At 40.6% G+C, this 22,059-nt stretch overlaps 2 protein-coding genes across 4 annotated transcripts; one reads left to right on the top strand and one right to left on the bottom strand.

The window, feature by feature from the left end:
* Positions 1–199: 199 nt before the first annotated feature.
* On the bottom strand, positions 200–13,831 carry LOC139612577 (grainyhead-like protein 2 homolog). The gene is made up of 15 exons (XM_071468261.1): positions 13,680–13,831; positions 12,784–12,970; positions 12,265–12,699; positions 12,074–12,129; positions 11,208–11,460; positions 10,949–11,060; positions 9,437–9,531; positions 4,657–4,815; positions 4,466–4,523; positions 4,071–4,210; positions 3,925–3,962; positions 2,605–2,696; positions 2,365–2,450; positions 2,115–2,179; positions 200–1,478 (listed from the first exon to the last, which is right to left on the bottom strand). Exons 1-15 carry the CDS (start codon positions 13,691–13,693, stop codon positions 1,364–1,366), a joined length of 1,905 nt encoding a protein of 634 aa, XP_071324362.1. The 5' UTR covers positions 13,694–13,831; the 3' UTR covers positions 200–1,363.
* Positions 13,832–19,101: 5,270 nt separating this feature from the next.
* Positions 19,102–22,059, top strand: LOC139613408 (zinc finger protein 706). 3 transcript variants are annotated; one of them, XM_071470024.1, is made up of 5 exons: positions 19,114–19,247; positions 19,469–19,554; positions 19,907–20,055; positions 20,413–20,527; positions 21,667–21,798. In XM_071470024.1, the coding sequence occupies exons 3-4, from the start codon at positions 19,921–19,923 to the stop codon at positions 20,506–20,508; spliced, it is 231 nt and encodes a 76-aa protein (XP_071326125.1). In that variant the 5' UTR covers positions 19,114–19,247; positions 19,469–19,554; positions 19,907–19,920; the 3' UTR covers positions 20,509–20,527; positions 21,667–21,798. The 3 variants fall into 3 exon arrangements, with proteins under 3 accessions (XP_071326126.1, XP_071326125.1, XP_071326123.1); XM_071470022.1 differs by having other exon boundaries at positions 20,413–22,059; XM_071470025.1 differs by lacking the exon at positions 19,469–19,554 and having other exon boundaries at positions 19,102–19,247; positions 20,413–22,059.

Here is a 22,059-nt window from a genome sequence, read left to right as displayed (position 1 = left end):
TTATTACTGCATGTTTTTAATTGTTTATAACTGATATATAAATCATTTACTAATGCTTTACCACGAATAAAACCATTAATTACAGCTCATAAATCCCTCACAGAGGGAGCCCTTTGACCTTTGATGCAGCAGAAACTCTTGATTAAAGCTGCAAACAAACTGAAGTTGGAGGTAAAATAAAGAGACAGTGATAAGTGACTGCATATAAAACTATATTTATTGAATCATTTAAAAGACTGTACATCACAGTGCATGAGGCATATGAAGGATGGAGATGTCAGTGGATCAGGTGTAAACACAGGCAGTGAACAGGAACAGAACAGTTAGACTGTTACATTCTAATGGTTCGCAGTAGCCTCAGACCGGGATTGTGTAAATGGACCAGTTGGGCTTTGTAAGTCCCTAACTGTCATAAATACAACTGACTACAGTCTCCACAGAGAGAGATAAAGCAATAAACATTCGCACAGAGGAAGCAAAACAGTTTAACAGCATCCTGGAGACTTGCAGTCTTGCTCCATAATGGTTCCTCATGTAATTACAGAACCTGTGACACCAGCATATAATCACAACCGGGCATAACCATTATTTTACTGGCACCAATTGGAAACATTTCATAGGCAGTGAAAATATGGCCAATCAATGAAAAAGCCAACCAATAAAGATTAGACAAAGTTCACTTTGACTAAATCAAAAGACCAGAACTACTTTCAAGACACGTCTAAAGATTATTATATACATACAAAACAATAAGCCATTACCTTTAACTGCTGAGTGCCAGCAAAAGATAAACTTGCTTATAATGTTATAAAACATCTGATCAAGTCATTTAAAAGCTTCCACCACTTGAAGACGTAACAGGAAGAACCACAGGGGCCATGGAGGAACCAAACAGCAGTCTCTGGTTAATCCAATAAGACCACTGTGTGCTGTTCTGTCCTCTTCCTGTGAAACCACAGCGAGCTCGCTGTATGGATGCTTTGTGGTAATCTCATCTCAGTCACAAAGTGTTAACAAGTGAATTCTTATGAGCTAGTGAAGACTTGCAAAGGTAGAAAGAACAACAAATCCACAGATTTTCAACATTAAACCTGAGTTACTAGTGCAAGAAATCCTAGAGCAGGTTGTCTGGTAAACAGGAGCTACAGCAGGTGAGGTGGTTGTGGGTTTACATGCTGGATGGAGTTTGGCCAATGATCCATTCAAGGCAACAAACCCTTCTGAGACTCCTATGTGCCCTTCAATAAAGAGGGTGCTGTCGTCTAAATACTGCTAACAATATTCACAATTTTTACACGTGGCATTGCTAAAGCTTCACCCACAACTGCTCACCTCTGTCTGACAATATGATGACCAACAGCGATCAGATCTCTGACAGAGTCACACGCAAGGAGTCTGCTGAGCTCTCGACAGCCAAGATGAAGGTGTCCTCATTGGAGAAATGCTGGATGATGTTGTCATCCATGTTCACCAGGACCCTGAGGAAGGCAATAAACAGATTAGAAAGGCTTGTTTGACTCACTCAGTGAAATTTTCCTTGAGTTCATCTGAATGTTTTTAGCCATGCCTACAGTGCGGCTCGATGGCAGTCTGTCAGTTCTCATCAGCTGGTGCACCACTGAAATATCCTGCTGCGTTTTTATTTGTCCATTGAAATATCCACACATCTAGCAGATGGACTGGCACCACATCTTGCACATTCCTGGTTTCCAGATGATGTATGCTAAATATTTAAGTGATCCCCTGATTATTTTCGAGCAGCGTCATGAGGTCGACAGCTGTGGTTTTAAGGGAAATGCATTGCTGGTGATTTGGATGAACTGCAGTATGTATTGTCCTGTTTACTGGGAACAACACACTTTGTTTATGACCAAAACTAATGGCATTCACTGCACATTGTGCTTTGCACTAATTAGCTGATGTTAGCATGATAACACAATGAACATGGTAAAAATGATCTGCTAAACATAAGCATGACAGCATTGTTACTGTGAGCATGTTAGCATACCTACATTAGCATTTAGCTCAGAGCCATGCTGTCCATAATTGCAGCCTTATGGAGCAGGAAGCACAACTACAGACTGTTGGTGTTGTTTCTGCGGAGGCCGACTCACCCTTTTTTGCTTTTTTGGTAAACTTTGTCCATCTTGTCAATAGGCAATGCATATTTCTCTGAGATCTGTGAAGAAACAGTATATTTTAAACATGAAGCACCCTGAGGTCACTGCGTAGTGTTACTGTTTAGTAAAAGATTATATCACTTTTCTAAGATTAATTGTGTTTAGTGCAATGGTTCCAATGTGTTTTTCCCATTTCACCATACTACAGTTAGAACCACATTACAATGTTACTTTCAACACTCACTGCCTCCATCAGTGCTTTGAGGGTTGGGGTATGCAGCATTAAGGCATCAAACACTTCATCACACTCCTTCCTCACATATAGAAGGACTAACATGGGTTAGAAAAGACAAAAAAAATCAATCATCAATCAATTCTATAAAATGGTTTACAAGGAGAAGAACCTGGCACAGATATACAGTGAAGCCCAATGTTCTACACAGATACAATGAAAACATTAAGAACAAAAGAGACACTGACGAACCTCTTCTTTCCTCGTCTACTTTGACCTTCTTGGACTGAGGTGGACAGCTATCTTCCTCAGCAACACACGACATCCTCTTCACCATGACACTCCTGACACATACACATAAACACACACACACCAATTAAATCAAGCCTATGGCTGCAGTCAAAAAGTCTCCTTTACTTACAAAGGTTCCTAACTGAGTATCTAACTGGCAGCCGTGATAAGAGCTGGTCCAACTGTCTAAATGGTGAGCAAAGGAGCTTCAATGTCTCCTATCTTATCTCCTTTAGCATAGGGGACACTGGACCTTCCTTTACGAACTGAAAGGAGACAATGCCATCCCACAATTCTTTGCAGCAGCAACATTTAACGCAATGCACATTATAGTTTTTTTTTAGCAGATCCATGTGCATGTAGATACAACAGAGCACCTATTTTATGCTTGGGCATGATCCAAAACGTCCTTGTGTGATTGGCTGAGCGCCATATCAACAAATTTAATTTTCTTCTCTTTCACATCCGATTAGGAGTCAACTTCAAGAACAAGCAACAGCAACATCATCATCATCATAACAAAATACAATACACATGAGCTTGTTTCTTTACTTGTATATTCCTTTCATGTTATATTATTTCTATATTTCAGTTCTGTTTGTTTAGTTTTAGTTTTTATTTTCTGTTGGGCTCTGAGTCTGACTGGTGACACAGCTCATGTACAGAAAACAAAGCGTACTCATGTACAGAAATCAATCGCTCATGGATCAAACACAAAATCACAGATAACAGAGCAGATATAAACTCAGCTTTTCCAAGATACAGGGAATATGCTGCCATGGATTAAGTGAGTTAAGCTGTGAGCTTCTTTTTTCTCTGATTTCTGTGCAGATTTATGGACACTTCTTTGCAGTGGTACTTTTGACACAAAAACTGAAACTGATGTGATATTTTGATTTGGATATTGATATTATTATCATTCATCTTTGGTGGTTTGGATCAGGAGTGTTTTGATACGATATGAGAAAAAAAGTAACCAGTAATACATGAGGAGCTCTCAGCCCCTTTCATTTCGTCAAAGTAGCTCTCAGAGGAAAAAAGGTTGGAGATCCCTGCTTTAAATGATCTCAATCTTTGCTCCTCTTATGGAGATGGTGTCCAATCCATTTCACAATCTGTTTCACCACGACACAAGTACAGAGACTATTCCGCCATGGAAAGATCATCAAAAATAAACCACTTCCAGTTGTTACACAGGTGCACATGGTGCAGTGAGGTGCACGACATGAGCATTTAGAGCAAACCCAGGGTGTAGAAATAAAGAAACAGTATGATACTCACCCTTCTCTATCAACCTCCTCAGCATTAAAAGCAAACACCTGCAAACAGAGTCAAAACCCATCATGATTCACACCGGGTCTTTTCCTGTGTGTGTGTGTGTGTGTGTGTGTGTGTGTGTGTGTCAGAGACAGAGAGGGGTCCCTCACCTGCCCTGCTCTCTGCAGGTTTCCAAAGTGGACATCAGGAATGAAGAGGACAGGCTGGGAGTCCAGGTCTATCATGGTTTTGAACAGTGTGCTATGAGCCCTCTTAACAGAAGAGTTTTGCCCCGAGCTGCTACTTTTCCCTAATCCAGAGAGAGCATGAACTGAGCATCTGTTGCCAGGCAACCACTTCATGTACAGATATGATAAGGTTTGATTACTTTTTCCTGGCTTCTGCTGTCCTCTCTGTTCCATTCAATTTTATGATTTCCTGGTGCTTTGTAACCTCAGCAGATTTCAAATCAAATGCAGTAACATTATTTATGTACATAATCAAAATGAATATCATCATTTTCATTATTTAGCCAAAATGAAAAAGAAAGAAAAAGCATTTTTACCTTTCATCCTCTTTCTGAGATGTTTCTTTTCCTCATCACGAAGCTTCCTCTCAGCGCCCTGCAAAAAACCCAGGGGGATGATGGGACAGAAAGTACGGAATATGCATACACAGACAGTTAAAGCACAGTCCGAAATAATTGCTCAAGTTTAACCAGAATGTGCAGATGACTGTGCTAGCATCCCTCCTCACCTTGTCACAGAAGACCTTGATCTGAGAGAAGGCCCTGTGGATGGGTCTGCTGCTGCAACTGTTGTATCTGTAGGTGTCGATCTGGATTATCAGAGGCGTCCCCTTCACGCCCTTCTGTGAGGAGAAGTCCGTGCTCAGACAGTTCACTGAGATAAAGACCTAGGAAACAACAGGACTAGATCAAAACCTAGTATAATGCTGGACCATGTACGGTCAATGTTTAGGTAACAAACTGTGCTCTGCCTCACTACCACGCACTGAACAGTGAAGACACGGAGGAGGTATGCCTCTCGCTTGCCAGTCAGTACTGGAAACCTTCCTCTATGGAAAGCAGCTAGCTTCAAGTAAAGTAGCTTCGTCCAAAAAGTCACTAGATTTGTCGCTAGGTGCTCTTTGAAAAAAAGTCCCTAAAGCGGTCTGAAAATGAAACCGTAATAGAAAATGAAAATTGTCAAATCATTTTGAAAAGAGCAAAGGCCAATTGAAAACGTCCAACACTCAGCCAACCAATGGCATCACTCACTCACTCACTGGCACTCAGGGATATAACAAAATAAGTTCCTGGTCAATTTCTGAGGCTTCAAACAGTGGTCATACAGCAGTGATTCCCAGTGTCTGGGGGAGTACTTCTGAATATACTGTATATCCATTACTTTTTTATCATTTATCAATAAAGTCACTTGTCTTTGTTGTCAAGTGCTTCGGTGAGCCTGTGTCCACTGCACTCTCAGATTTCTGTTCCTGAAACTAGGAAATACATCACTTTAATCCACTGTTACAGGTAAAGCAGTAACTGCTGACTTAAAAGTGATAATTAAGGTATTACGCTCTTCATTTTAACAATAACAACCTATTATTTGCCCGTCATCAGCTGAAACTTAGTTTCATAGCCACTCTGTCTCAGACAGGGAGTCAGATAATGAAGATTTTTGTTCCCTAGTGAAACTCGACCTGACTCAGTCTGTGCAGTAATGAGTGAGAGGATCACAGGGTCATGAGTCACCACAGCAGCAGCTGCAAATGTGCCCAACTATGCCACTTCTCAACACTCCTTACCTTAAATGTCTTATATGCTTACAAATAAGCTTGAAATTTATGTGAGCAAACTTGTTAATGATGCTAATTTAGAAGTGTGATTTCCATTATGAAACACTGAATTATCAGTGGTTTCATATTTTTCCAAACCCCTCAGTTTTTAGAAACACGTTGCTCTGCTCCAAAATCTCTCTCTTCCAGAAATAAATAGTGTAGTAGAGCAGGGCAGCAGATCTGCTGCAATGCTAAGTGGCTGAATCTTTTACACACTTGTAAGAGAATAACAGAATTCACAAAACCTCACCCAAATCGCAGTACAATCATTTAACTGTTTTAAACAATGTTTTAGAACAACAGTGTTCACCGTCAACAACTACATTTGGTTAATGTCACACATTTAGTTACATGATGGCAAAGATTCCCATGATTAATGAAGACATTTGTTTAATGCCAAACAACCTAAACCAAAATAAACTCCCAGTTAAACAGGACCAACAGCCTAACAACATGTCGGCAGAGACGGATAACAGTGAGATTCCTCACGATGGCTCAGCAGCAATTTTCCCACTACACGGTATCAACAGCATCGTGTCTGAACCTGCAGAGGTGAGGGCTGATTGCTGGAAAGGCCTGGAGCACAAATGAGCCTCCTACACTCCCCCACAAATTCACACCTCCACAGACCCAAGCCATTTGAATTTCTCCAGGATTGGTGAATACATTGCTGCTAGCATCTGTGTGTGTGTGTGTGTGTGTGTGTGTGTGTGTGTGTGGGAGGCTTGTTGTGCTTAGGCTTACTGCATGTATGAGCATTCAAATACCTTCCTTAAAAAAGTTCATAAGGCCACTGAAAGTGGATGTTTAGTGCCACCCGCTCGACCAGGCACAAACAAACACAAAAACACTGTCATGCTGCAGGAAGCTGCTCATCTCTCCCACCAATACATTTCACACTCCATTAAAATGAGGATGATGACTGTTGCCTGGCAACAGCAGAGCAATGTTAAACAAAACTTATCATTTGGACCAAATATATATGGCAGCCCATCAGAGTCTGATTGGACATCCAACAAAATCCAAAATGTCTCGGTGGTGCAACCACAGAGAGAGGAGAGAAGCGATAGCAGTGACATGTGAGCCCACATATTTCCTCACAATAACAGAGGTTTTCTTTCTCAGCCACTTCCACCTTATTTCCAGGCCAGTTTCAGAGCCTGAGAACTGCACCTCTGTTTTCTGCGGATGATGTGGTTCTAGTGGTTCAACCAGACCATGACCTTCAGCGCATGCTTTGTTGGTTTGGAGCCAAGTGTGAAGCAGCCATGGTTCTCTGCCAGAAAACACTGGACTGCTCCCTCTGGGTTGGGGGAGGGTTGCTGCCCAAGCAAGGAATTTAAGTATACTTTGGAATCTTGTTCACGAGTGACGGTAAAATTGAGCAAGATTGGTCAGGTGACACATGTCTTTGTTGAAAAATACAAACATGCACAGGCTGTTCTGGACCTCTGCTGTGAAGAGAGGGCTTAGCCAGAGGGCAAAGCTTTCAATTTACCAGAGAATCTATGTTCCAGCCCTCACCTATGTGTTATGAGCTCTGGGTTATGATCGAAAGAATGACACTGTGAATACAAGCAGCTGAAATGAGTTTCTTCTCTAGGGTGTCTGGGCTCAACCTTAGAGGTAGGGTGAGGAGCTCAGACATTCAAAGGGAGCTCAGAGCAGAGCTGCTGTTCCTTCACGTCAAAAGGAGCCAGTTGAGGTAGTCTGGGCAGTAGGATGTCTCCTGGGTGCCTCCCCACAGGGTAGACCCAGAACTCGCTGGAGAGGTTACATGTCCCATCTGGCCTAGGAGCACCTTGGGATACTCCAGGATGAGCTAGAAAACAATCATGAGGAGGGGAGATCTGAACTACTCTGCTCAGCCTGCTGCCACAGCAGCCCGAGCCTGATGGTTCGGGGCATATTTCAACTAACCAATATAGACAAAAAGTTACATACTGAAAAACACATGCTTTTTGAAGTGAGGCTTCAGGACAAGATGAGAGTTAGAGTGGGGCATTGGAGATGAAATTAATGTCACAACTTTACATGTATTGTATAATAATACAGAAAATGTAATATGAAACAATCCTACTGATATTCAGTGCAGCAAACTGTTGTCCATTGTATGTATTACATCAGAAAAACCTTTCACAGGGATCCAACGGTTGGATCCTTCATGGCCCAAACTATCCCAAGATGCATTGCACGCTGGTGATGAATCAGTATGGAATTACTTTTCAAAACAAAAATATGGTGGACTCCGCAAATAAAACAGTGGCCAAAGATGAATAAGAAGTCAGTCAAGTTCTAGATGCATCTGAAAGATAATTGTAGGATGCACATGACCCTAATTTGGAGAGCCACACCAAAGGGTCTGAACACATAAGTAAATGTGTGATGTGATTTTAGTTTGGAATTATTAATACATTTGCAACCTTTTCCAAAAACAATTTGTTACTTTGTCCTTATGAGTTATTGAGTGTAGACTGATCGTTACAGTGACTGTTGGGTTCTTTGTCACCTCCCTGATCAAGGCCCTTAAAGGGAAAAAATGGCAATTTTATCCATTTAAAGTTTAAACACAATAGTGTGTACAAAAAGTGAAGGGGTCTGAATACTTTCTGATGCCAGTGCCCAAGTAGCATAAATTGAGTGAACACCGGTTGATCCTGTATCATCATCCAACTACCTGAACACAATAAAAACTAGAATGGCACTCAGTAGAGTGCATATCTTCACAATGGCCAAACAATCCTACATTTTCTTCTTGCACCAAATTGTACAAACTCATAGATCTGAACACCATAAATATGTCAGATTTTGTACATTAAGATCCATTCATTTTTTTCTCAGAAATTGGCAAAAAATGCACTATCTCACAATGTCAAAGAAAATGTTTTTTTTTCTCAAAATAATTTTAAAATCCTGGATCCACTCCTTTAACTAATCCACAGCAAAATGTAATGGGTTCTTCCCTGGCCCATGATCCATCCCTCCACCAAGTTTGATGCAAATTGATTTAGTGCATTTTGCATAATCCTTATGGCAAATAAACGAACAAACAGACACAGGTGAAAACATAACCTCCTTGACGGAGGCAACAGTTCCCCATGTTTTGGCCAACACCTTCACTCAATTAGTGAAGGTGTCCATATTTATCCACAAACCCACAAGCTGCAAATAACTCTCCTTAACAAGGTTGTTTTTGGAGTTCTCATTAAATTTGAACTGAATGGGAGCTGCAGCCACAATGACCTGAGCCCAAAACAGCCTGAGGGGGTCTGATGCTGTGCAAGGGGGTATGTGTGTGTTTACCACCTTTACAAAAGGTAAAATCCAAGTAGCCCCTTTTCCAGGTTTGTTGCCATGTGCCTGGCATGCCCCGTCCTCCCAAATAATGACCTGACTCAAACCAAGAGATGCTCCCTATGTCATGGACAACAAAAGGGTTGGGGGTGGACGGGGGTCTGGCATATGCTCCATCAACTATTCTAAAACCCTGAGGTGACAACAGTCGAAAACCCTGAGGTGTCAAGAGAAAGAGGACACAGGACAAAAACAGGACAAACCCCCTGACTGAATGTGAAAGTGAAGGAAGGAGAATAAAGAATAGTGAGAGCTATTTCATGTGATCAGTCAGGTCTTGCTTTGACTTAAACAGCACAAAATTCCCACTTGTTTTTTTTGGTTTTGTTTTTTTTACCTTAGCTTCTTCACTGACATCCCATGTGAAAGAGACAGCATTGTAGGCAATTTCCTCCACGTTCCCAATCGTGCAGAAGCTCTCCTTGTAGTCAGCTGCATGCAAAGTGAAGACCAGGGAAAAGTGTTTCAGCAGGTGTCAGCCTAGAGCACTAGAGCATTTGAAATTGTGGCACAAGTAATAATACAATATAAACAATGTAAAAATACTGCATTACATGTACATGTAAATATCCTACATTCAAAATCCCACTCAAGTTAAAGTGTAGAAGTATTTTAAGCAGATAAACCTAAATTACCAAAGGTGAAAATTCTGGTTCTGCAGAAAAATGCCCCCCATGACTGATATATTATTATATAATCACATTATCAATACATTTAGCATTTTAGCATTTTAGTATTATTTTACTGTTGCATTTTACTGTTGTAGTTTGGACTACAACTACAGTTGGGTAGTTTAAGTCCAACTAAACTACTCAGGCATCTAAAACATGACAAGGAGCCCCAGCCAGACTTTTTTGTAAAGTATGACAAAGCCAGAAAGGTTGTCACTGGTCTCTGGTTTAATCTATAACAATGCACTGAATTCTATAAGATCATAATATGTTTTTAATGCAAAAATCATAATCTATAAAGAAACTAATTATAAGTGTAGAAATCATTAATGTAGTGGAATAAAACAGTTTACATCAAAAACATTGTAGATTAGAGGTATAAAGTATCTTAAAATGGAAATACTCAAGTAAAGTACACGTGCCTACAGAACAGAACTTGAATATATGCACTTACTTTCCACCACTGTTCAGCTGCTAGGAAACAGTTCTGTCTTGAAATAAACTTTATCTGTCTAGACTCACTACCAAATGAAGCCATATCATAATCTGGCACCTTTTCACAAGACAATTTTGCGAACAAATTAAGATGTAAATTAGTGAAGATTCGCAGAAATTCCTTGTTACCTCCTAAAACACTCAGCCTCTGCTCATGTGGGCTAATTTTCACCCACCATGGTGTTGGCATGAACTTGCCACAGACAAAACCACCATAGTGTTTGACATTACTGGTTCATTCAGTTCATTCCATTGAGTTTAAAAACCGCAGGTTGAGGCCTGTCTCTTGCTGCTCGTACAGGATATGGCCTTAGTCCAGGCCCCCACCTATTTCTCCTGTTAACGTCTATGCAAATGCAAACCCATTGGCTGTCTCTTCACAGAATTCCTGTGAGAATCGAGGATTGACAGTTATTTAAATTGTGTCGGATGTCACTTCAGGATGTGTGACGGCATTCTCTTGGAGGCTCCTGGAGGTTTTCCAGCTGCGTACTCTCTCTTTACCAGCATGGTTTTGTGCAGCTTAGGAGTCAAAATATCTATATCTGAGTGTGATATAAAATACCTATCACATTCATCTCATATAAAATACCTATCACACTCATCTGTTCTACTTATAAACCCCATCAAGACATGTATGTAGTGGGCAAGGCTGTCTGTGACAAGCATAACAATAATCTTACCAATGTCCAGGACTCTCTGTTTGGCAGTGTGCTGACGGGAGTGCCAGTATTTCCAGTTCTTTAGCTGCTCATCTCTGCACTTGTCTTCCCCAAAGACAACCATGATAACACTCTGTGGTGCGAGATGTAGTAAAATCAGGCAGAAACACAAGATAAATAAAAGCGCAGGTTTCATGCTACCAAACAATAAGTTAACAGTTACATTTTCAGTCTCAACCTTTAAACCTTCTCACCCTTTATTGTATCTCCCCTCCCTCACCTGTACAATACTGTCACGCTGCCGCTCAGAGCCTCCCATGGTGCATTGCTCACAACTGGATTGGCTCCCATCAGGCCTTTGTGACACCGTGGGTCGACTCACCCGCACTTTGCCTCTGTGCTGACATGGGGATGATCTGAAGCCGGTCTCAGACAGTGTCAAAGCATAGAACTGGCCCCGGTTCAGGTAGGCCATGGGTCCATCTCCTTGCCGCAGCGACATGCTGGCCTCCAGACTGTATTGAAAACTACCACTGTACGAACATAAGCATGTGTGGAAACATTTGATAACCCATCATGAAGACAGTATCTGTTCTGATACAGGAATAACACCACATTTTGTATATGCAAGTAAAACAAGCACAAAAAGTGTGAACATTTTAATGAAAAAGAAAAAAAAATTAGAATTAAATTTGAAGATTTTTGACTCTGGCATAAACACTGTCCTTCTGTTGTTGTACAGTAAATACTGACTAGAAAACCAAATTTGTATTAACCCACAGGTGGAAATAGTCCCCAACAAATGCACTATTTCCTCTTTTTTGAGTAATGTTTTCTAAAAACTACAATTCCCAGCTGTTTTGTAAATTAATTCATGAAAAATTAAACAATATATTTGTGACCCTCTTTTGAAGATTTCCCTCCTCAGTAGGAATGAAGGGGCTTGGGGCTGAGAGCCAGAGAGAGAGTGGGGAAGTCATAATTAACACATTGTTGGTTTCAGTCTTTTTCATGAGTCAAATATATAGAATATTGCCAGTCTTCTGTGTCATATCACTCTGTGTGCACATAAAACCTCTGTAAATCTTCTTCATTTGTAGTGTCTACAAGTTAAATACCTTTGTTTGCATCTGAATTTCAACTTACACTGGAGGGCTGTGGTGGAATTCATCAGCTCCTGATGAAGGACTTCTGTGGTACATCTGGGAAAGAAGACAATACATGCCATGTGTTTCAAAAGGAGAAAGGCGGGAAACTACTGATCAAGCAAAAAATCCAAATGATGTGAAGCTGACTTATAAAGCGAGACATAATGCCGCCACCTCCACCTCACTTACCTCCCCCTCCACAACATCCTCATATGTGCTGTCAGGAGTGCTTCTCTGGTCATCTTTCAAGTACCCGGAGAAGGACAAGTCATAGCAGCTCTGCTCGTAAGGCATCCTTATCTGGTCTCTGGGTTCTTCTAGACAGGAACCTCCAAAGGAGGACACTCCCATAGATGTCTGGCCCTCTGTTTTGACCAGAGCAAGAGCCGTTCCACCTTTTCCTTTACCATCTCCTCCTCTGCTGTCTCCTGCAAGGCTGGTAGCCCCATACTTGGAGCCCTTATGTTCTGTAGTGGTGCTGTTGTTGAGAGAGAGGTTGACAGGCATGCATCTAAGAGCCTGAAGTTGGTGATCTAGTATTTCCAAGTTCCCACAGGTATTGGGCCCAATAGCGGGGGGGTCTGTGGGTGTAATGCTGCTGGAAACACGTCCCCTCTCTCTGACCTGACAGGGTTATAGCAAATACAAAAATACATTTTGAAACCAATCAGAACACATTATGTGGCTGTAATGTAAAGCCTTTCACACCTTGTAGTAGTCATACAGCAGTCCCAGAGCTGCTGCACTGTCCTCATCTCCATTGATGCTCATCATGGCCTTGGTGGCAGCGGTCAGTGGGTTCTCCAGGTAGCTCCTCCATGCCTCATCCTCACTGCTGAACACCCTGCCTGAGGGTACTGACACCTCATTTGGTATCACCACAACCAGCCGTTTACTGAGAGGTGCAGGACAATGGGAAGAGACGATAAACAATGTTGTCACTGCAAAGCCATTCTGTCATTAACAGAGGCCACGTCTGCCAAACCACAAAGTCTGCCCCAGGTTGTTTCTCACCAAACTTCAATCTAATTTCCCGGTCCGTGTCAGGTGTGTTTATCTAAGTTCACTGAGGAGTAACTGTTGTGTATACCACATTTAAATAACAGAAAGATATACTGATTCAGCTCTGAAAATGTCAAGCTGGTGATCAAAAGGAAGAGTTACTTTTTAAATATGTCATTTATAAGATATCATCCAAACAAGCTGGTGAGAAGAGATATTGTGTGCAAGACCTTGGTTTTTAAAAAGCATATATTGTAGAGTTTTAATATTCACAGTTTTGTCAAATCTTTAGCAATAATTATAGTACATCACTGTAATATTACCATTATGTTAATTAAGTAATGCCTGTGTCTGTAATGCATTTAGGGAGATGTATCTCTTGTAGTGCCACTATTTAATAAAAACTACTGCATATCATATTAATGTTAAAAGAAATAAACTACGGAAATTATGTATTTTTTAATAAATGAGAAATATTCTGTTGCATATATGCAAAGGACAAAGAGCCAAACAAAAGAAAATGAAAATATTTTAAACACTTGACGGAACTGGAGTAAAACTGGCAAAAGTTATTAACCGTAATATGAATATGTCTTTCCTACCTGTCCAGGTCCATGTTGCCTCCAGGACTCTCTGATGTTTTCTAAGACTTGCTTGAGAAACTGGACTTTCAAGTTAGTGCAGGTAAGTTTCTGTGGGAGACTGAGAAAACTAGGCCGGCAAGAGGCGGGCTGCATGTAACCTCTCAGTCCAAACAGCCAGTGAAATCCTCTGCAACCATGAGCACTAAAGTACATTTGGTATCTTTGACGTCAGGTATATACTGAGGTAACGCATGGAGCAGGTTTCCATCCAGGCTTATATCCGGTATGGAAGTTGGTGAATCAAGAAAACGTGAAAAGGACAAACAAGGAAACGAGGGATTCATTGCTCATTGGTTAGATGTTTCTACACGGCTGCCGCAGTCGCCCCCCCCCCCCCCCCCCCCATTGGTGAATCAGGGGAAGGCGTTGCCAGAAGCGAGGGCGGGGCGGGCGCGCCGGTGCTGAGCTGAGTGACCGTCCGCCGACACCTGCCCGCTGTCCGCAGCAGCGGCCGCGCCTTGTCCCGCTGCTGCGCTCAGCTTCCACACTGACGTCTGCAGATACTCTTACCAGCCCCAACCTGCAAATACACATGACTATATATAAAGGTATGTCGAACAAACAACTGTGGCCAGAGAAGTGTACACACAATCAGGCATGACATGCAGGCAATATTGTTTCCTTTGAGTTTGGTTTGAACAGCGCTGTTTATATTTGGAAAGTAATGGACGCCTTGGGTTATTCATAGGATAAAGAAATGATCTGTTAGATTAAAACCAGTCCAGTCGGTTTAAATATCCTTAAAGCTGCAATACTAGCCACAATAGCTCTGAGGCTGAGGAGGTAGGCTAGAAAAAACAAAACAGTGGACAAACCTTTTCCAATCAGCAAAACTTGACCTTTTCTCCCCACACTGGGATGATTTGGTTGCTCTTAATTGTTTTTACCAGTAGGTGTCATCAGTGAACACTGTGAGACTTCCACTAATCAATCTTTTGGCGATACAATTAGCTGCAAAGTCTAAATGCTTTGAAAACTTTCTCCATCTTCTTACATTCATAAGGTGGAAGCAAACACGTCTTAAAGGGAATGATAATGCTGCTGGGTCCGTTATAAACAAGACAATTTTCACTGTTGATTACAGTTGTCACAAGGTCCCAGGTTCAAATCCTGGAAGAGCCCCCATTTGACACAAACTGGCTCAGTGAATGTGACAAGAAGGGAGTCCACACAAAGTTAAACTAAAAACAAACAATTTATTATAACTAAAGGTAATGCAAATAAGCAATGGGGTGTGTAAATCAGCGATTTTAGCCATGAAAGCAGTGCATGAATGAGTGGCATGTCGGCTGTGGAGGTGTTGTATGTGCAAAAGCAAATAATTGCCAAAGCAAATGGATGTCAGGAGTTGGAAGGGAGAGGTCAGATAAACACATGGGCCAGCTTTTACACTCCAGAAGGCCTGAGGTGAACTGCATCAGCTGACAACCCTCCCTTGTCAACCAATGGCCTACTGAGGTTGGCCAAGACAACCTCCAAAGCAATCATTTTGATAAATTTAATTGATAACCCAAAAACCGATGATGATTTTGTATGCTTTGTAAGGGCATTTTAAAAGACATAAGAATACTAATTTATAATAATAGTTATACTAATTTGTAATAATAGTTATACTACTTTTATGAAATATATTATGAAATATATTATTTCTTATACATAACTAAAAATTTCAGGTAAAAGAAATGCAAGTACACAAAAAATACTGTGTAAGTTATTTGTAAATTTTATCTTTATAAGAATTAGTTGGAATATTTATGTAGATAAGTGTGATCTTGCACACATACAGAACAACTCCTTTTACAATCTACAGTCAGACAGACACATTTGTTTTTATCCAACAAAGAACAAAACCTGATCTTTTTTAGCATGAGAGCCCTTACAGGCAAGTGTATGACACTAGTCTCTCCCAGAGTTGGCGCTCCATCGAGATGTGGAGCCCACACCAGCTCCCAATCTTCTGTCAAAAGCTCCTTCTGACAGAGAGAGACCTGGAAGCATGTCTCCTGAGTTCTGCTCCGCCCCTGCGCCATGCTCCTGCTGTTCCCTATATATCCCCATCTCCATTCTTCTGCTTCTTGTTCTATGCCCCCTGTATGGAACATCTGGGACTGTCTGGTACAGTTTCAAATATGATTACAGCAGCTCGAACATATATATACTGCCAGGAGTAAATAATGAGTTTCTCTTAAGTTGAAGTCATGTTTTTACATTGACAATCTCATGGTCATCCTATGTTCCGTGAGTATTGTTGTTATTATTGCTTTGTATTGTTGTATTTCCACAACCATCTTTCTGAAATTATTTTTAAGTCTCTAACAAGCTATATGTTTTGTCAAAGTCTGTTTCCAAATCGATCTGTGTTTCCCTTACCTTAGCATGGACCTGAATTTATCCTATTGCTAACTACAGAGAGGGTTGCTACAGGAAACACAATTGTAATAGGAGGGAAACACTATCTGACCTGCATTTAGTCTGTAATCATAATTATGGAGCTCCAGCTGCCATTTAGGACTCCAGACTCCTTAAAAAGAAGAGCACACAGCTCTTGCCCCAGTTACCCATTGCTTTCAATAGAGACACTGGGGGAGTTTTCTGTTGCCTATTGGCAAAAAGACATTTCAACAAGATCTACAATTTTCCATGGGACTGTGTGAACTGTCTTCAGCCTGTCAATATCCAACACGCCTGCTGATTAACAGTAGATACTGCTGAATGGGCTAATTAATCAAAAAAACAAAATGATGCTTGATTTACAAATAACCAGCATGGTTCCTGTGGTAATACTGCAACAGTCCGGTGCTTGCTGCACTAAATTGAAGCAGACTTGCCATATGTAACTGTGGCTTGTCAAAGAACAACATCACTCCTGTTAGGGACTGCAAACTGAACAGACAGAGCTACTTGATGGATCTGTGGCAATTTTATCAGCAGCACAATAAAGCCGGCCAAACACTGGTCAATCAATGATAACAGCTGATCCACTGGTATGGGGCCATTTCCAAGTACTACAGTGATGGTGGGACTGAGAGCTGACCTCTACTCAGCAGACTTTTGACCAAAAAAACAAACAAAAAAAGTCACTCCTGAAATTGGAAGAACTTGAGTATGCCACCGGCTGCACTCACATTGGTTGTCAGACTCAGGGATCGAGACTCTGGTGACACTGATAACAAATGGACAAAAGCTGACAAAAGCTGAGTTGAGAGCTATGGTTATGACACTGTGTCCACATGGGGGCAGTACTGCATAGAGGGACAGATTTTCTGTTGTTGGCTGGTGATTATGTTCAAGCTGCTCCACCATTACTGGCTGCTTATATCCTCTGAACCTCTCACATGTTGCTGTTGAGGTGTATGGATTTGGTCCATAGTTTGCACACAGACAGTACAGACATAAACAAATGCAGATGATTTGATATAGGTCACTGAGTGACAGGCCTAACTATGAAAATGACCCTAACCCTCTGTGTGTAAAACAATAATAAGTTTGAACTAAAAATAAAAACTATAAAGTGAAAATGAACATAACACACTGGCTCAGTTATAAATAAGGAACAACAAGATGTTTGTTGTAACAATGCTTTAAACATTAGACTTGGAGCTTATTCCATACAGTGCAGTGGATCTTTTTCATTTGTTTTTATGGACAAAGGGAAATAATTACATTTAAGTAATTCAGGTAAACAGCAGCACATAAAAATCAAATGTCAATGACACAAAGTACAACTAGAGAACACAAAATGAAAATACTGAGAGTCAGTTTCCGTACCACAAAAACAAAAGGCATGGGTACATGAATACTGAACTATTCAGTCACAGGTGACAAAAGCGTATTAGTTTTTCCATTATTTAATAAACTGAGTGAGTTGAGTGGAGAAATCAGTTCTAGGAGAAAAGGTGAAAACTTGATTTAGCAAATTTCTGTTTGTGAATGAAAAAAATGCATATAAAATAATGAAATGAATCAGCTATACAAGAGTGCCATCATTTGGATTATCATAATAACAGATTATATCTTTAAGGTTAAAGGAATAAACAGAGTTGAGACTCTAGGTCTTTCAAAAACCTTTGGAATATGTTACAATCAAAAGAAACATAAATTATTTCTATATTATGTTTACAAAAGATACAAGAAATATCAATGTCTGCAAATTTTGCAATAAGTCAACTAGCAGGGTATATATTGTGTGAAATTCTGAAATGACCTTTCTTAGCCTTGTTTGATATACAGTGTTCATAAAGTAAACTGTGTATAGACATAAACCATTTATAAGGCAGCATATTACCATATTCATGAAAAATTGAGAGGTGAGAATTTATGGACAGGCAATCTCTCTGACAAGAAAGAAAAGAAAGATCTCCAGTTTTGACGATTTGCATGTCACACAGTTTTGCAAAGATTAATCAGGGCTCAGAACAGAGCATCAAGATTATGTTTAGGGGCTGTGAGAACAACTCCAGTAAATGCTCTGGTAGGTGCTGTTACATCTTAGATGAGAGAAACTATCAGTAGTGTATTGGGTTTGACTAAAAGGATGTGTAAAGGTACACCCTACCACTGAAGTGAATTCTGTGAGTATACTTGGAGACTGACTGATTGTCAATATACAAGACAAAGCAATAGAGGTCATTTTGGCCTTCAGTGAATGTAGCTAACAGCCTACAGCCATCCATGTTCATTTACACAGATCAGATTCAGCAGCAGCTCTCAGACATTTGTCATCAAGGCAAACGGTCAGAAAAGAACTCATGATAGAAACTCACATTATATGTCTGAGGATGGTTATAGAAGTGCAGTTTTGTTGGGTCTCTCTGCTCATATGGGTGTTGGTCATGTTCACACAGATACATTGGCAAAGCCGGCTCTTAAAGAATATGAAAACAAAGTGATGGAAGTAGCTTATGGTAGGGGAGAGGCAAAACCATTAAGTAGAACAGTCATAATTAATGCCTGGCAGAAGGAATGGGATACAGACAATAAAGGAAGACATCATTATAACATACAGAAGGCTGTTCATGTTTAACAGTTTAAAGGAAGATTTCAGAACCCCAGAGAGGCTCTGATGTGCAGGTTTTCACTCCGCATTTGATATAATGGGGAAAAGTCAAACAAATCTGTCAGTGATGAAGCATTTTGGAAGATGTAGGGAACATTAGCATAAGAAAGCATAAGCATAAGAAATATTGTACATAGGGCAGGAGTTACTACTGAGCACAGGACAGGATTTCGGGGAAACCAGCAGGTGGTTTGTATGTTATATAATACATGCAGGATGAGGAAATCTGGGTGTGATTTTTCTAATGGACCAGTCACTATTCAGCTGATCTAATCCCCTCTACACACCCCGACGCAGTAGATGGCGGAATTCCAAGTTGGTTTCCGTTGCTGCAGTAAACACGCAGAAGAAGAAGAGCGGCGCGACGAGGACAGGCCACTGGGAGCGGCGGGAGCTCCAGAGGACCCAACGGAGCGTTTCCTGGGTTTCATTTTGGAGGCTACCTTCAGGAATACATTTATTTTTCACTGGTAAGGCATTACAAGTGTGTGTTATGACTCTTAAAGACCAACATCGACCAAAGTTTTCTGTGTGTATCCCTTCATACTATTCTACCTAGCTAACCTAGCTACCGGCTAACAATATGGTTGTGTTTAGCAGAAAATGAAATCCATGTTATATTTCCTCTGTAAAGATAAACGCACTAAAGGATGCTACTTTTATTTTACTAAGACGACCCTGTCTTCCACAGAAACGTTTTTCAACAGTCGCTCTGAAACCAACCCCTCGTCGGCTAGTTAAAGTTGGCTAAAGTTACCGGTTGACCAGCAGTCTCAGGTATTGTTGTAGTGGCCGCATAAGAGCACTGCATGGTGGAGACTGCCCTCTCCTCGCCCTCAGTGCTCATGGGTGGAGGATATTTCCAGTGTAAAAGGTTGCAAAGTTAACAAAGTTATAAGCGAAGAGAGTAATGGTCACTCCTGTCCAACACAAAATGTTATGTTAGTGGGGGGTTGTGAAATGGTCCCAGACACAGCTGATGTAACTGCATTGCATTTCCAAAAAGTGCTACTTTCAGTCTCTTGGTGCCTTCCATTTTCCTGGAAGTCATTCTTTGCAAGCTAGGTTTTATCACTCATCACCCTCTTCGTGGTGTTGTGCTTATCAAATTCCTCTATAATTTCTTCAGGTCTAGCATCAGATATGGCCCGTGGGCACCAGAAGTTCCAGTCCCAGCAGAAGAATGCCAAAAAGCAGGCAGACATCAAGAAGAGCAAAGGCCATGACCAGAAGGCTGCAGCAAAGGCTGCTTTAGTGTACACCTGCACTGTGTGTCGGGTATGTGGTTAGGCCCAACACAGAACAGAAAATTAATATTCTCTTTTGGCTTTGGTATCATTTAACCATGGCGTTAAGATGGAACTCAGTAGCTTGAGGACAGGCAAAGGAGCCACATGCCTTCCTGTACTGAGCAGTATTAAATCGTTCTCAAAATGAAAGTATGTATTAAAGAGAATGTATCTAAGCGTAAGTATGATTCAGGCAAATGGCTGTTCCAGATCATCTCACTTGACATATTGCTTTGGCCATGTAGGAGAGCTTTTTTTTTTTTAACTAATGTGCTTTTCTTGGACTGCCTGTTTAAATGTATATTTTCTAATTTTTCACTTTTTTTCTCCCCCCACATTTTCTCAGACACAAATGCCTGACCCGAAGACCTTTAAGCAGCACTTTGAAAGCAAACATCCAAAGTCCCCAATGCCCCCGGAGTTGGCTGATGTGGATGTGTAACAGATTCACCTCGATTTCAGTTAGACATTTCGGGCTGATTCAGGACAAGCTTCTAAATTTTGCAGCGTTTTACATAAAATATCTTCAATACAACTTCAATTATTGCTCATTCTGCTTAATTCAGTTATTGATGCAGGGATGGTACTTAGCTGCATACTAATGGTCATTTTTCCAGATTGGATATTTCTTGCCAGAATTTGATGCAGGATGACTACTGAGGGTAGACACACAGCAGCCCGTACCTTCTTTTGGGTTGTGCCAAAAATGTACATGTTCATTTTTTATTGTATGCAATATAATAGTATCAGATCATTTAATGATATTATGTTTACAATACCAGCTTGTCCGTGGGCTCTACCACCATTACACCATCTCAGGGCTCCCACTGTTCCAGAATGAGCTTTGGGTTCAGAAGGAAATATGAATTGGCGTTAGCTCAGCTGAATAAACTTGTAATACTAGGATGATAATTGGAAGTCATCTGCAACCAAATCCAATATACTGTGAAACCCACAAAGGTTTGACACAAACTTATTAGTGATGCACCAGGGTCGGGGTCATAATTATAGGTTTTTCAGAAAGACTAGAGCTCATGGTGTGTTTGGACACTCAATCAAAACCAATAATAATGTATTCCATTGAGTAGATTCAGATTTACTTCCAATGTGCACTGATTTAGTTTTTCCTTACCTAGATAATTAAAAAAAATTCTACTCAAGTCTGTAGTTTTTGTTAATATAATGAGTATATTAAACACATTGTGCTACACGGGTACTGAAATTGTGCATTGCGTTTCCCCTTTCATGACTTTCATGAAATGTATGTAGTTCATGTCCATTGTGTAACACTACGCAGCAGAGTTGTAAAAATTCTAAAAAGTCTACTCCTAACAAACCCTTCCATGACACAGAAGCTCCTCTTTTCACAGAGCAGTGTGATGACTGCTTGATACATTAATCATCTTTGATCCTGTTAGAAGTGATCTGTTGAGTGAATTATGGTGAAGATAAAAGTTTGCACTAGGTGTTGTAAATGGTAACACTAATGGGCTACTCCTACACCCCCAGTTTGTCATTGTAATAATGAGTATGTGGCATAGTTATGTGCAGCACTGTAGTATTTGATCATGATTTTGTTCATCACTGTTGTATTTTGCAGTATAACCTATCTCACCGTCAGTAGCATGTGTGGAAAGGATCCCAAATGCGGTCTCACACTCTTCAGTGTTATCCCATCATTCTGGTGCAAAAGTATTTACACTCTGAACCTACATTAAAAGTCTGAACCACATTACACTGTGAGTTAGCTTTGATTCTCATTTTTATATTGTTTTCTTTTCATAACATGCTAACAGAGATTTCATTTATAGAGAGGAACTATTTTCAATACATTTGGACCTACTGGTCATTAGCCACTGAAATTGTATCACTGTGCTTAAGTCTGGTCAGACAACCAGCCATGTTTTTACTTTTGTAATAATCATATCTTTGTCCACACAATGTAGAATGTATAGCCCTTTAATAAAGGTGTTACTTTTTATATTAACCATCA

The sequence above is a fragment of the Trachinotus anak genome, unplaced genomic scaffold, assembly GCF_046630095.1.
Source record: "Trachinotus anak isolate AG129_WGS33_773 ecotype Australia unplaced genomic scaffold, CSIRO_AGI_Tana_v1 ptg000032l, whole genome shotgun sequence".
NCBI classification, from domain to species: Eukaryota; Metazoa; Chordata; class Actinopteri; order Carangiformes; family Carangidae; genus Trachinotus; species Trachinotus anak.
The sequence above is the reverse complement of the archived record's forward strand: the minus strand, read 5'-3'. Positions and strand labels throughout refer to the sequence as shown.

Bases quoted from the DNA above. Each gene is read 5' to 3' on its own strand.
- LOC139612577 (XM_071468261.1), bottom strand. The intron at 3,963-4,070 runs GTGAGGGACCCC...CTCTGTTTGCAG, and splicing joins ACCTGCAGAGAGCAGGGCAG to GTGTTTGCTTTTAATGCTGA. The intron at 1,479-2,114 runs GTGAGTCGGCCT...TGCCTTCCTCAG, and splicing joins TACCAAAAAAGCAAAAAAGG to GGTCCTGGTGAACATGGATG.
- LOC139613408 (XM_071470025.1), top strand. From the start codon at position 19,921: ATGGCCCGTGGGCACCAGAAGTTCCAGTCCCAGCAGAAGAATGCCAAA. The intron at 20,056-20,412 runs GTATGTGGTTAG...ACATTTTCTCAG, and splicing joins ACACCTGCACTGTGTGTCGG to ACACAAATGCCTGACCCGAA.